Below are 14,577 nucleotides of genomic sequence, written 5' to 3' on the forward strand. Positions count from 1 at the left end.
TCTTTTTTGATTGATGCTGATACAGATAAATCCCAGGATTAGGAAAATGGAGGAGAAGAGAAGGAACAGAGAAAAGTAAGTGTTAATACTAATCGCTAAATTGGTTATTAATAATTGTGTTTACATTAATACCTATAAATATCAATTACTTCATGTGAAAGACATTTACCTTATAACGTACAGGATTGAATTTATTTCCCCCGCATTCAGAGCGTGAAATTGCATTCGTTATAGGATGTTTTTATTTAATGTAGAACAATGATACTAGACAAAGAAATTATGTATTACATTTATTTATTGTAGAATATAAAAAGAACAAACAGAAAATTATAGTCTACTACTACAAATAAATTACTTCTTAAAACACTTTTTGAAATTATATAAACATTATGCTTAATTTAATGTGGAAACAATTAAGGTATTCCACATTTTATTGACTCTTTTATTATTATTCCATTGTAAATTTTACTTTTTGTCCACAAAAATAAGGTTTAGGATCAGAGTTTTCAGTTAGACATAATTATCTTTTGTAGAATCTAACTAAGGAATGACGACAGTTATAGAGAATTTAAACTATGCATTGCATGTCTCGGGCATTTTTATTGTGTCGATATTTCGCTGTTATATAGGTATTACACGATTTCTAGGTTACCAGATATCTACTGACTGAAAACTACATGACAAATTGACTAGTGAAATTTACATCAATATCAATTAAATCTATCATACATTTATAGGTGTCCAGGAGAATTTTCTGCCATTCCGAATCTTAAGTTCATCATCATCTTTTTTGGTCACAAAGAGCCGTTCCAATCTATCTCTTAGTTCATCAGGGGTGATGGGAGACCCCGTTGTGGGTTCATCGTACTTCTCCTTATAGAAGTAATCTGCTTGGTGAGGGTGTCTGTGGAAGTAGCCTGGAATAAAAGGTTCTGGTATAATATTTGGAAAAATTTGGTTAGGGGGAATTTCTGAGCGAACAAGCGTACCTTATGTTAAACCTTTATATGAAACTTGAGGTTTAAACGAATCACTTTATTTGAATAATATTATGTAAAATAATAAAATCAGAATATTATTATTTTGTGTTCATCATTAGTATTCTGTTATCTATTATGATACAAAATCAAAATAATATTATGAAAACATAACGTATTTTTAGATGATACTATGTTTTATTGTTGAAATAGACAGACAAAATTTATTACGTAAATTGCAAAAAAACTGCATTCATCAGCAAAATCATCCTACATAATTGTTGCCTACAGTCTATTGTAACAATAATTATTTTTCCCTGTGCTTTAATTTTTCATATTTTAAGAATAAAGGTATGTGGAATACTTAACATTCAACTGACGTTCAAGTAATCTTTGAAAAATGCCATCTAGTGGCGAATGCAGAAAACATATTAATATCTCAGCAACTAATAACTAGTAGTAGTATGAATAGTAATAGTAGCAAAATCGGAAGAGTAATATGAATTTAAAACGTGATTATATGTTTTATTTGCCAAGATGTTTTTATGAATTATTCATACAATATATTTTAGTTAGTGAGCTTTAAGCAATATAAACATCGCTCTAAAACTACTCACTTGAGATGTATATTAATTCTTGATTCATTAATTATTTGGTCTAATTATATGACAGTTACATGATGTATATGCACCTGTTTAAATTATAGTTATAAGTGATTGATTGATTATACAATAATTAGCAGATGAAAATACACGATTACTTAAAATTAACAAATAGATTAAGCTATCTTCAAATTAAAATAAGTCTCGAGGATGCTTACTGATTAATTAATATTTTAATTATAATATGAATTTCCCCCACATTATTCATATCGAGTTTGTGAAACAAATTCGTAATAATGCATTGAGGTGTTACAAAAAGTATATCGTTGAGCCGAAAAGCTCTATGTGACTAATAACAACTTGCAGTTAGCAAGTATTATAAAATATTTTACTTAAATCCTAAACCCTTTTCAGTCCTTGTAGAGGAAACAAAAGTAATTTATAGCTCTGTAACAAACTTTCATCAGTATTAGCCTTTCACGTACATACCTCCTTTTTAAAAGCTAAACAAATTTATGATACATACCTCCCGAACCAAGAGCAGGCTGGTAATGCCCTACATTTTCATGAGTATACGACGATATTGTTGGCCCGGCGAAACTATTCAAACCACCAAAATAGTTCCCGTAGTTCCCGCCATAGCCACCACCACTAAATAGGGTCACCGCTAGCAAAGCTACCTTCGCTAACAAAAAGGCCTTCTTACTAGCTAGAAGAAGCAACCCTAACAAAATTGGTAGTAGTGTAGATATGTTGAATTTTATTCCAAGCAGAAATGGTACGAGAAGATTTCGCGCTAATAAACGACCTGAAAGAAAAAAAAATATTAAACTTTTATACAGAACAAGTTGAATTATTGTTGTGAGGAAACCAGTCTTCATTATGAACTGATGTAAGTTCAAGGAAAAATTTATAGATGGCGCTGACGATTCAAGATCAATGTCGCTCTAACCTTGACCATGGTTGTAAAATAGTTTATCTATATTGCAATAGATGGCGCTCTATACAAAACAGTTTTGTGTGAAAATTCTAATGGAAATTTTAACTACTTATTTGAGATTTAACAATTATTATTGTACACTTGAATATAATATTGTATTCCAATAGGTTTTCTCATATTTTAAAATTAATGAAATTGATAATAATATGATATTGGTATATTTTTCATGCAGAAACAAAGTAAAAGCTCATTATATGACCGAGGACTCCCATGTGAATCTCAAGTATGCATTGTCTTAAAATGTTCTAATTTTCCAATTACCTGTGGATTGACTTTCACCCTGGGGTTGATATGTTCGATCCTTTATCCTTGGATCTATAACAAAGTCCAGTACACCGTTGGCCAACGTTGGCCCAATTCGCATCACCAACCCTGGATATACCATTCCCATGTCCCAATGGAGAGATCGCTTGGATATTAAATTGCTTGCATCTTCCATTATTGACCTAAAACAGAATGTATCACGTATAATAATATCATTATACTTGTAATGTGTAAGATAATTTATTGTGAATGAAAACAAAGAAAAATCTCCATGAATAAATTAATTTTTCATTGCGATTGCTATAACAAGTAAAATTAAAATCTTATTAAAAATAGACTTTGACCAGTAGGTTTATAAGATTATGTGGTTTGTTTGTCTGGTTTCACAAAATATCATTAACGTTTCTGAATATAATCACATCATTTTCACTTTATATGTGGTAAGATTGATTTAACTCATATTCATTTCGTTCACTCGTTTTCACTCGTTTCATATTCATTTCATTTTATGAAACCCATTGTTTAATAATTTTGCTTTTGCCCTTTCAATATACAAAATACACATACCGAAAATCCATAGGATCCTTATCAAGGAAAGCACTAATATCTCTAGGAGTTTTCTCATCTCTCACAAACGAAACACCGTTCGCCAAGCTAAACGAATCAGCTTCATCGTAATTATTCAGCTTATGCAACAACTCCTTGCCGAAACAAACAGCTGCACCCCTTTCCTCGTTCAAACAGGCGTTTAAATTTGTATTCTCTACATTATTTCCTTCTAATGTTTCTCCTTGTTGCAACTGTATTGGTATCACCTCGAGTACGGTTATCAGGATCAACGCGGTCACTACTTGTAGCTTCATGATGTAGTATTACTGTTACACCATTGCAAGGATCCACAACACCACTGACTGCTCCGATTTAGATATTACGTATACCTTATTGTATCAAAACCTCACCTGCTTTATAGACTTTGCTTGTTATGTACGAGTGAACTCTTCCATTGTTTCGAGGTCCGTCACGGGTTGTTCCCACGTCCAAAAAGACAATGCAGTGAAAATTTTATAGATAATTCGCGAGACGTTTGAGAGTGCTATTTGCATGTTAGATGTTACGGCAGCTTGCATAATGCTGTTGTTAAATAACTTAATCATAACAATGGAGTATTATCCTTCACAGGTTGAAGACATTAGAGGTGAGAGGGTGAGTGCATTAGACTTGATTGTATGATTCATTCACATAGGCAGATATTGATATACATAGATAGGTACTTATGACATATTAAGTAAAAGAAGGTCGAAGGGAAGGTAGGAATCTGAATAGTCCTAAAGACTTGTGCATTCTGTATACATTTACGTTTTGTAAGAAAAATAAATATATATTTTTTCCAGTTACAGGACATTCTACACAAAATAATAACAACACAGTAAAGTTCTCGAAAGGGCCTCTGCGTGTTGGATCCGTGTCCCCACGTAAGCCTTCCAAAGGACCGGGTACCTTCCTTATGATGGTACCCGAGTATTATGGAATTGAGATACATAATAATAATAATAAGTGGTTGTTTGCAGCAAATACCATTTGTATGGTATATTATTTGATTTATATATATTCTAATATGTTGGTAATCTAATAATGCTATAAACTTCCACCCAATCTTACCACGCTTATTTTAAGCTTTTATGCACACTTACCTTAAACTATTGTCATAATGCAATCTTTGATTTCCTGTAGTTATTGGAATTAATAGAGATAATTTTCACGATTGGTTTTCGTATATCAACCCGTGTTTTTTTGTCTCATTTCATCGATTTTCATAAGGAATTCAAATTGTAGTTCGGAAATCGGTTTTGCGATATCCATTACCTTTAATCATACCATTTAAGGCCTCTGACCTTTTCCAACTAAGCATCATGGTGGAATGTATTATCGAGCACAGCAATTTCGTTCTTACATCTTTGAGATATAAGTTACAATGGCTTGTCAAATATCCGGCGTTTATTTCCTTATTTCGGTGTCGTGTCAAGGAGTGAAAGTAGACAATATATTCTTCTATACGTCCGGTTTGCCCAAGTAAAAGTTTTGTTTGGCTGATGTAATAGTTTCTTGTTTTAACTCGGGGCCTTTGTTTCTGTATTTGTTACGCGTCTTATAGGCATTTTGAGTCACATTGCATTTTATGACCTCCTTGATGGGTCTTTGATCAATGCAATTACGCGAATTTTCTTCATAAATTTTTTATGTTTTATTATTAAATACGTCAATAAAATTGTTATTATAATGCTAAGTTCAATTATTAATTGAATTAAATGTAATGTTTGTTGATTGTTTTATCAGTAGGTATTAACAACAACTCCATGATAATAATTATATTATATCATCAAATTGATAATAATCAAATATAAAACCAACTTTTAACCAATTAATAATTGACATTAAGTAAATGAAAAAATTACATATAAAAGAGCAGAACAATTACTACCAACACGAAATGTACTTGTCAAGATTGAATGTATGAATAAACGCATTATAAGTCATATAATAAACATCTTCCGTTTTAATAAATTATGCTTTTCATAATGAAATGTAAAAATAAATTACAGTTTCAGAAAAAAGCGAAGGAATTAAACATTATTTGTACGCACAAATAATAATGTTACTGCCTGTGAATATGATAATTGATAATAATATCTACTAACAATATCAAAGAATTTAAATGCAAAATTAATTTCGTTCACACGATAATATTCAAATGAAATAAAGCATTCGGAAACACTAAAATTCAATAACTTAATACACACGTCAAGCTTTCTAAAATGTTTAAGGCATTTGAAAATATACTCATTATGTTGTCCCTGTCATATAAGCTGACCTTCGCAAGCATTAGTCATACCGCTTTCACTGCCGTCCCTGGAGGGCCTGTAGCTTTCTTGAACGCGTCTTTATGTAACCTCCCTACCATAGCTTCGGATTTTTATTCGTAACACAAATAAACCCTTATTACTTCGATATAAGACATATATTCGCGTAATTAGTAACGAATGGAACGAGATTAGTCGATTTAAAAATTGATTCGTGATTAACCAATATGCGTTAGATGTGTACACACGATTATCAACTCTAAATCAAGTAAATAAAGTTCAATTTTCTTTGCCGATTATGAGTGCGAATTAAAGAAAAGCGGATATTAGTGGAACACCATGCCCATGAGAGAAACGCTTTAAGGATGTGTCAAGTGACACAAATATTTGATGTAATGACGCGAAGGTACGTGACATAAGGACTGTTATTCAATGAACATAATGACGGATGTCTGTTTTGGGTTAAGTGTATTATATAATACTTGTAAATTGTGTTACAGTGTATGAATGAAGGCGGGATCCTGTTCATGGAATTGGTGTGGAAATGAGGTTTGGTAGATTGATTCATGGCTTAGAAACTTACATGATCAGCGATACCATGCTTATAAGCTTTATACCTATATCATGCAAAAGCTATGCAATAAGTTAAATAGGCACCTAGTAGTTAACTTTTAGAACAAAAGCATTTTTCATTAATAAATCAGGAAGAAGAAGAATAAATTGAACCGTATGCTGCAAACAATACTAAAAATCCATACTAATATTATAAATGCGAAAGTAACTCTGTCTGTCTGTCTGTTACTCAATCACGCCTTAACTACTGAACCAATTTGCATGAAATTTGGTATAGAGATATTTTAATACCCGAGAAAGGACATAGGTTTTATCCCGGAAATCCTACGGGAACGGGTTTTTCTTTGAAAACGCGGGTGAAGCCGTGGGCGGAAAGCTAGTATTCTATAAATAATAATGTAGAATGCTGTATGCAGTGTAAAATTCACAATTCTCAAGTTCACAATTCTCAATTTTACCAAGGCTTTGATTTCTCGAGTATTTTTTGTTATTAGAGATTTAATATTAACTGAGTTACAACTTTAGAAATGGAGCTTATTAATAAATAAATAAATTATTATTTTGGTTCACGAACAGCTGTCCCCTCTTTGAACATTAAACATAATTAACAACTAGATCTATATTATATTAGTCACATAATAATACATACAAAAGAAAATCTATCAGTTTCTTTTAATTCATTAAATTGTTATCTACTACGTTGAATAATATTCAAGCCAAGATGCAACACAAATTAGATTTGAAAAAATTAGATTTAAATAAATTATGTTCATATTATTTATGTATCCGAATACATCGTGAAAAGAAAAACGTTATGTAAAAAAACGTGCTTAAAGTATTCCAATTTTGTGCATAAAATTATTATAATTCTATTACTTCCGATTTATTAAAATATATACTAAACAGTGTAACTATTTGATTATAATATTATTTCAATAACGGAATTGAATAAAATTATATTATACTAGCTGTTGCCCGCAGCTTCGCCTGCGTGGAAAAGATAAATTTTCATGGTACAAACTTTCACCCCCTATTTGATCCCCTTGGGGGATGAATTTTCTAAAATCCTTTCTTAGGGGACGCCTACGTTATGACATCTACCTGCTTGCCAAATTTCAGCCCGATACGTCCAGTGGTTTGGGCTGTGCGTTGATAGATCACTATATCAGTCACCTTTGAGTTTTATATATATACTAGCAGTCCGCCCCGGCTTCGCCCGTGGTACATATTTACGTTTTCTCTACGTAAGAACCATCCTCGTACTTCAAGGAATATAATAAAAAAAGAATTATCGAAATCGGTTCAGCCGTTCTCGAGTTATGCGCTTACCAACACATTTTGCGATTCATTTTTATATATATATATATAGATTAATATCAAACTATCTCTCTTACTATACGTTACGTATTACGTTCCTATCTAGAATTTTATTATAATATAGATAACACACTATTAAAGTAAAGCTTCAAGAACTTTTATCCACATCATGCGCAAACTAAATCATTACTAGAAAAACACATTTCATTGCCAAAATTTTTAAAAATAGTTCTGTTTCCTTGAGAAGCCGATTAAAACACTATCTTTTAAATACAAAACAAAAATAGCATAAACATTCAAAAACTCTCGCTTCTCAAGAAAATTTTCCATAACTCCAATTAAATATCGAGAAAATTAAGTACAGTTTCCTATAAAAAATAACCTGCATCTGTATCTGGGCCACCTAAGAACGGAACTGTATAACTGTTCTGTTTGATACGGCCATTAACTTCACTTATTAGAACATATAGCGCTGATAAATCAATCATAATTGTATAAAAGGTGGGTAAAAATAATCTGTTATATAGGTATTGTAATTAGGTCAACCCAACTAATGGAGGAGCATAGCCAACGCAAGGGATTTAATAAAGAAATGCGTGCTGATCATTACACGCTTTATATTAGCTTCACCTGTATGTTTGTAACGGACTTCTTTGGGCGCAATTTTGACCCACTTTAAACGGCCAGATTTCGTTCAAACTTTGTAGATTTATTGAGGACCGATGACAATACACTAATTTGATAAAATATTTTAGTTCAGTTTTCTATAAAAAGCGTGTTATTTAGTTTTTTTAAACTATTATTATTTTAGGTTGCGTTATTCCATCAATCTCAAAGTACCATAATTAAAACTGTTTTTTTATTATATTTTTTACACGATTTGTTAAGATAAACTCATGATATTATTATTATCTTCTTCATGAATGTAAAAGTTATAATTATTATATCTGACCATTTAAAGTGCGTCAAAATCGAATCAAAGGAGTCGGTTACGTACAAATATACAGGTGAAGCTAATAAAATTAATACAGTTAAAAAATCATGCCTAAAATCATGAAATTATTGTATTGTCATCGATCCTTGATAAGTGTACAAAGTTTGAATTGAATATATTATATTTCCGTTTAAAGTGGGTCAAAATCAAAGCAAAGAAGTCGGTTACATACAAGTGAAGTTATGGCGTGTAAAAAATATTATACGTCTCATATACCATACTTCTAAATACTTAATATAATCTATATAATCTCCATAGATACATAGATAATCTCATACCATCACGTGTACATAGCATTCAGACAGTAATTCTTGTTGAACACATTTATGAAAATGAACGTGTTTTCGTGAAAAAAATGTTACGATTGGAGCCGATAATTTTCTTTCTAAGTGAAAATAAAACTGTACCGTATGAATCCGATTCATTGGGATGGTAGATGCGTATTTATAGTGCATTCCTAGTGAGGTTATTTTCTTATAAATTATTAATTACCTACACCGCACTAGTGTAAAAAATAGTGTTTTATTTAAAATAAAGAAATTTAGAGATCTTTTCAGAAGATTATAAATATAAAATAAAATTAAAAATCATTTGCAGATAAAATAAAATAACGTTTACTATTTCCTACAGACGAATTTTAAATTTGCTTATAAAGATTATCAACATCTTATAGAATGCACATTTCCACATTATTATTAACAAGTAGTAAAATTTGATTGTGAGAAATTTTAGATATTAGTAAATCGATAAATATTTGAAATCATAATCATGTATATTCAAACTACATTCTATTATTGAGTACAAGAGTCTATATTATCAACATAGAAATCCTTTCACGATCTATGATAACAGTTACAGTATACCTACTTATTAAAATAATATTAAAAAATTTATATCTAATCTTTTTAAAATCTAGAAATCACAAAGGGAATGTTTTAAATAGAAATACTGCGCAATTCAAGACCTCGTCTATAAATACGCGTCATTGTTATGCAAATAATATTTTTTGCTTATTTAAATTGTTAAGCGCGAGCGAACACGATACGATTGAGATTCATCTCGAATGCGATTCTAATGCAAATATTGGGAATAATAGTTTGGTTCAGTGGCTGTAATTTACGATGTTTAAAATCTATTTATTTAACTTTCTTGATAAGTTATGAAGCTTTTTGGAGATTAAGTCGTTTAAAATAAGTTTTCATATAATATAATGCATATAATATATTTAATAATATCTTTAGTTATTTTTTTTTTTGTTTTTATTATGTAGTTATTCTGTTTAAAATAAGGTTTAATATAATATGTAGTAAAATACGCTGCAATAAAATTTCGAATAATGTGTCTCATTCTAATTTATTTTCGGTATTATTAAGATTTTTATGATGTGCTTGAATAATTGGGTTTAGACGTTTTGTTTATAGCCGTACTAGATTTCCGCCCGCGGCTTTGCCCGCGTTTTCAAAGGAAAACCCGCATAGTTCCCGTTCTCGTGGGATTTCCGGGATAAAACCTATCCTATGTGTTAATCCAAGTTACCCTCTATATGTGTGCTAAATTTCATTGTAATCGGTTCAGTAGTTTTTACGTGAAAGAGTAACAAACATCCATACATCCATACATCCATACATCCTTACAAACTTTCGCCTTTATAATATATTAGCCGTATCGTCTATTAAAGGCTTTTACCACAGACTAATAATAATATACTACGTATACCTTTTACTCATTCATTACATCGTAACGAAATATAACAAATACAAGATTACGTGTTTCATTCCTTGATAAAAACAATAATATGTATAACTTATATTGATTGAAATCATTCGCAAACGTGATCGTATATAAATGATACTGTATGCGTGACAGGAACTATAGATATATTATAGTTTGTTTCCGACAATAATGAATAGTTAAAAAATAGTGCAAGCAAATTAACATGAACGTTTTAGACAAGAGGAAGTATTGGTTGCAATGTTGTATGCGTTTTTCTGCATAATATCTCATTGTATATGCTACATGTGTAATTTCAATAGAACATGACTTGCATTTTTGAATGACGTATTTCAAAGGAAACAATGAAATTATTGAAATGTAAATTCTGTATTCCAGTAAAAATATATTATAAGTATAAAATATCCGATTTGTGAAAATTGTAAGCTCCATTTTTTTAGTTCTTTAATTTTATACTATATGCCTACCTATTCTTATAAAAATAAAGTAAATCTAGCGTAATCTAAAAGTATTTAGCGATAAGGCCGCCGTTTGTTACAATGTATTATTTATTTATTTATTTACTCTTCAATAAAACTATACATAGAAAACTTATTGCTAATATACAAAACAAAAAACAGTATAGTTTATTAGGCGGCCTTATCACTTAGAAGTGATCTCTTCCAGGCAACCTGGGCAAAAGGTAACAAGCTTACTGAAATTACGATGGTAGGTAGAAGAAAAAAGGCAAGGAACAAAAAAACAAGATAAATAAATAAATGATAATAATTAAAATAGATATACATGTATCCTAGATTAAGTCTCAATTTGTAATTTTTAAGAGCAATAAAGTAATAAATAAATAAATAAATAAATCATAAACTATCTTTATATCTATTATTTACTAGCAGGTCGTCGCTCGAATGGCAAGTGGTTACTATGTTAAACATTAAACACATATACATATGTGGCTATTCATAACATTATCTCTTAAAATTTTATTCAGTTCTGCTCTGCTATGCCTATTTTTAGCAGCCTCATCTCTTATATATAAAATTCTCGTGTCACAATGTTAGTCTGCATACTCCTCCGAAACGGGTGGACCGATTCTCATGAAATTTTCTGTGCATATCGGGTAAGTCTGAGAATCGGCCAACATCTATTTTTCATATGTACCACGGGCGAAGCCGGGGCGGGCCGCTAGTAGTTATATAAAAAATAGGCAATCATTAAGAGAATATGTCATTACATACCCATTTTTCACTCCATTGATTCAAGCTTGTAGCCTTAGATAAGAGACATCGTTGAACTCTTTTACATGGAATAAAGGATTCACAACTCAAGTACCTAATTTTTATTTGATAAACTAGCAGCTAGCCCCGGTACATGTTTACGTTTTCTCTCCATAAGAACCATCCTCGTACTTCAAGGAATATTATAAAAATAATTAACGAAATCATTTCAAATTGAGCGTTTCATTTTTATTTTATAATTATAATATGTACATGTCGCAAAATTGTCTCTTAGAACTGGGATAAATACAGAACTTGTAACACAAAGAAAGAAAAACTAACAGTCATGGCTATTATAAACTACTTAAAAACAACACGTTAGTATGTTGTACAAACCCGATCATATTAGTAAGGTTAGAAGTGTAGAAGAATTTTCACAGCTACCCGCAGCAGATCTAAATTAAAAAATGTACCGTCATCTGTATCATAAGCTCGTTATACATCACTAAAAATGTTTATTTAAACTGTTAAACGTTAATGTTTAATGCCCTTTTATAAAATGTTTATTTAGAGAAAAATATACTAACACACTGCTTTTTTTATTTATTCCTCTAACTAATTAGGGACGAAAGAGACAGAATGAATCTATGGCCCATTCATCCTAAAATCAATTAAATATTTATGAAGGTAGAATGAATTCATAACCTCTTTTAATTACCCGCAAATATTTTATAATAATTACAGTATAGTTGTCAGTTACATAATAAAAGGTGTTAATATTTTAACCTAATAGTTCAAATATTGATTAATAATATAATTAATGTGAACTGATAAAATAATTAGTTTAATAAGTTTTAATTTTAAGTGATAAAACTTTAAGTTGTACTTTTACAGGGTGAGTATATTATTTGCATTATTGTTATTGTTTATTCCTTACGCCGTTATTCGAGGCCTTTAAACAATAATGTAAGAGGGCCCCTGGATATAATAAGAGTTGAATGGTAAGTAAAACTCGACTATTTTGTAAGTATAATTGTCGAGGGCACAATTGTCCCTTCGATTAAACACTACATGTTAGTTCTTTTCTCAATAAAACTATTTTATGTTAAATTTTATATACACAAGTATACCTACAGTAAACAACCGGTTTCGATAATCAGCGCAGTAGAACGGCTGCATAATAATGCAATTTTAATTATAATCTCTAAACTTTTCATCTCAATATTGTTGCAACGGTATGCATGCATTGCTTTTAAATCCGGTCTGAATGTTCATTGATAATAATAATTAATATTGTAGTTTCTAGTGTGAACAATGACTACTATTAGTCATATTGTAGAAGCTGAAATTTGTATCTGGCAGGTAATTATGGGTCTATTGAATAAAGAAGATATTTTAAATAAAAACAATAGTATAAAGTGTCTCCTGAAGATTTACTTTACATAACTTATATGCTGATTTTATTATGAAAATATTAATTTCATTTTTTGAAATTATATTTTCAAAAACATAACTTACTGACACGGTTCCTTTCCTATTTAATTAATTATTAAGCTATTGCATAGCTTCTATCGCGGGCCTTGAGCGCGGGGACCGAATCCAGAAATTCCCAAACGAAAAAACCTCACACTCCCCACTCCGACGGGCACGGAGGTGTGGCTTGAAGGCATAGCATGCAATAGCTTTACCGCGGCAGTCCCCGAGTGCCACACGTCTTTTTTATATAAATTTTTTAAGGAATTTTAATTGATGTGTAATTTTTTGTGCCTCGTAGAGTGAGGTCAATCTCATTGGAAAAGGTCTCCTATTTAATATTCACTAGCCATGGCGTTAGTTTGCTATGGAATATTATATACTACTGAAGAAAGTATATAATATACATCCATACTAATATTATAAATGCGAAAGTAACTCTGTCTGTCTGTCTGTTACTCAATCACGCCGAAAATACTGAACCAATTTTCATGAAATTTGGTATGGAGATATTTTGATACCCGAGAAAGGACATAGGCTACTTTTTATCCCGGGAAAATGACGCAATCCCGGAAATCCCACGGGAACGTGAACTATGCGGGTTTTTCATTGACTGCGCGGGCGAAGCCGCGGGCGATTTCATTCGAATAGGCTTCGGTGTTACAATGGATGTTACAGGATCTGACATTTAAAGATGCTGTTCGCAACCAAAGACCGTATCAAAAAAGAAAAATTATGAATTTGGTTAGAAGCTTGCATCTAATGATCCTTTATTATTTCAGTAGATACCATATTTAAGCATAGTGTGATATATCATATAAGTTAACTGTGCATTTCATACATGTCTTAGCTTATCATCAAATACACACACAGGATAAAAATGCTAAAGCTGCCTGTGTCTTTTAAATAATCCTTTAAAATCGTTATTTATATTCCTAACTATATTATTATCTTTATCATATGTGTCAAAATTTTGTCGTGAAAATCGGTTCAATCCCTACTAATATTATAAATGCGAAAGTAACTATGTCTGTCTGTCTGTCTGTTACGCTTTCCCGCTTAAACCTCTCAACCGATTTTGATGAAATTTGTCACAGACAATCTTTAGACCCTGAGAAAAACATAGGCTACCTTTTATTGCGAAATATGTACCACGGGCGAAGACGGGGCGGACCGCTAGTTATGATGTATGTCGATATCAATAATTACAAGAAGGCTATTTATTATAATATATTTTAAAGATCTCTTACTACTCTCCGCGGATCAAAAGAAACCCCAAACCTCATTGATAAGACCTCAATGTTCGTGCGCTAATACTATCTCGAGTAATGTCGCATACACAAGTGCAACTATATATAATGGAATAAATGTAAAGTCAATTTATTTTTTTAAAGCATTTAAAGTTTTATAAATACTTTATTATAATTGTTAAAGAATAAAGAATATGTGATTCGGGATATTCGTGATGCAGAATACTAACTTACCTACGTCTTTACGCTTTAGCATGGCAACGTCTGCATGTGAATGTACCTGTTTTTTTTTAGTAAAATACAGGTTTTATTTTTTGACTGAATTAA

The 14,577-nt window shown here is 31.0% G+C and overlaps 2 protein-coding genes across 2 annotated transcripts in view; both read right to left on the minus strand.

The window, feature by feature from the left end:
- LOC149477918 (uncharacterized) overlaps nt 1-14,577 on the minus strand; it is a 600,334-nt gene that overhangs the window by 31,420 nt on the left and 554,337 nt on the right. The gene's annotated exons all lie outside the window — the stretch shown is intronic.
- Nucleotides 83-4,100, minus strand: Osi10a (Osiris 10a). The gene is made up of 4 exons (XM_089709954.1): nt 3,411-4,100; nt 2,841-3,025; nt 2,106-2,387; nt 83-917 (listed from the first exon to the last, which is right to left on the minus strand). Exons 1-4 carry the CDS (start codon nt 3,704-3,706, stop codon nt 724-726), a joined length of 957 nt encoding a protein of 318 aa, XP_089566080.1. The 5' UTR covers nt 3,707-4,100; the 3' UTR covers nt 83-723.

The sequence above is a fragment of the Colias philodice genome, chromosome 23 (genome assembly GCF_061535455.1).
Source record: "Colias philodice isolate Cphi_HAF_F1 chromosome 23, ilColPhil1 Martin Lab GWU primary, whole genome shotgun sequence".
NCBI lineage: Eukaryota > Metazoa > Arthropoda > Insecta > Lepidoptera > Pieridae > Colias > Colias philodice.

Bases quoted from the DNA above. Each gene is read 5' to 3' on its own strand.
- Osi10a (XM_089709954.1), bottom strand. From the start codon at position 3,706: ATGAAGCTACAAGTAGTGACCGCGTTGATCCTGATAACCGTACTCGAG. The intron at 2,388-2,840 runs GTAATTGGAAAA...TTTTTCTTTCAG, and splicing joins GGGTGAAAGTCAATCCACAG to GTCGTTTATTAGCGCGAAAT. The intron at 918-2,105 runs GTATGTATCATA...CTTTTATTCCAG, and splicing joins GCCTGCTCTTGGTTCGGGAG to GCTACTTCCACAGACACCCT.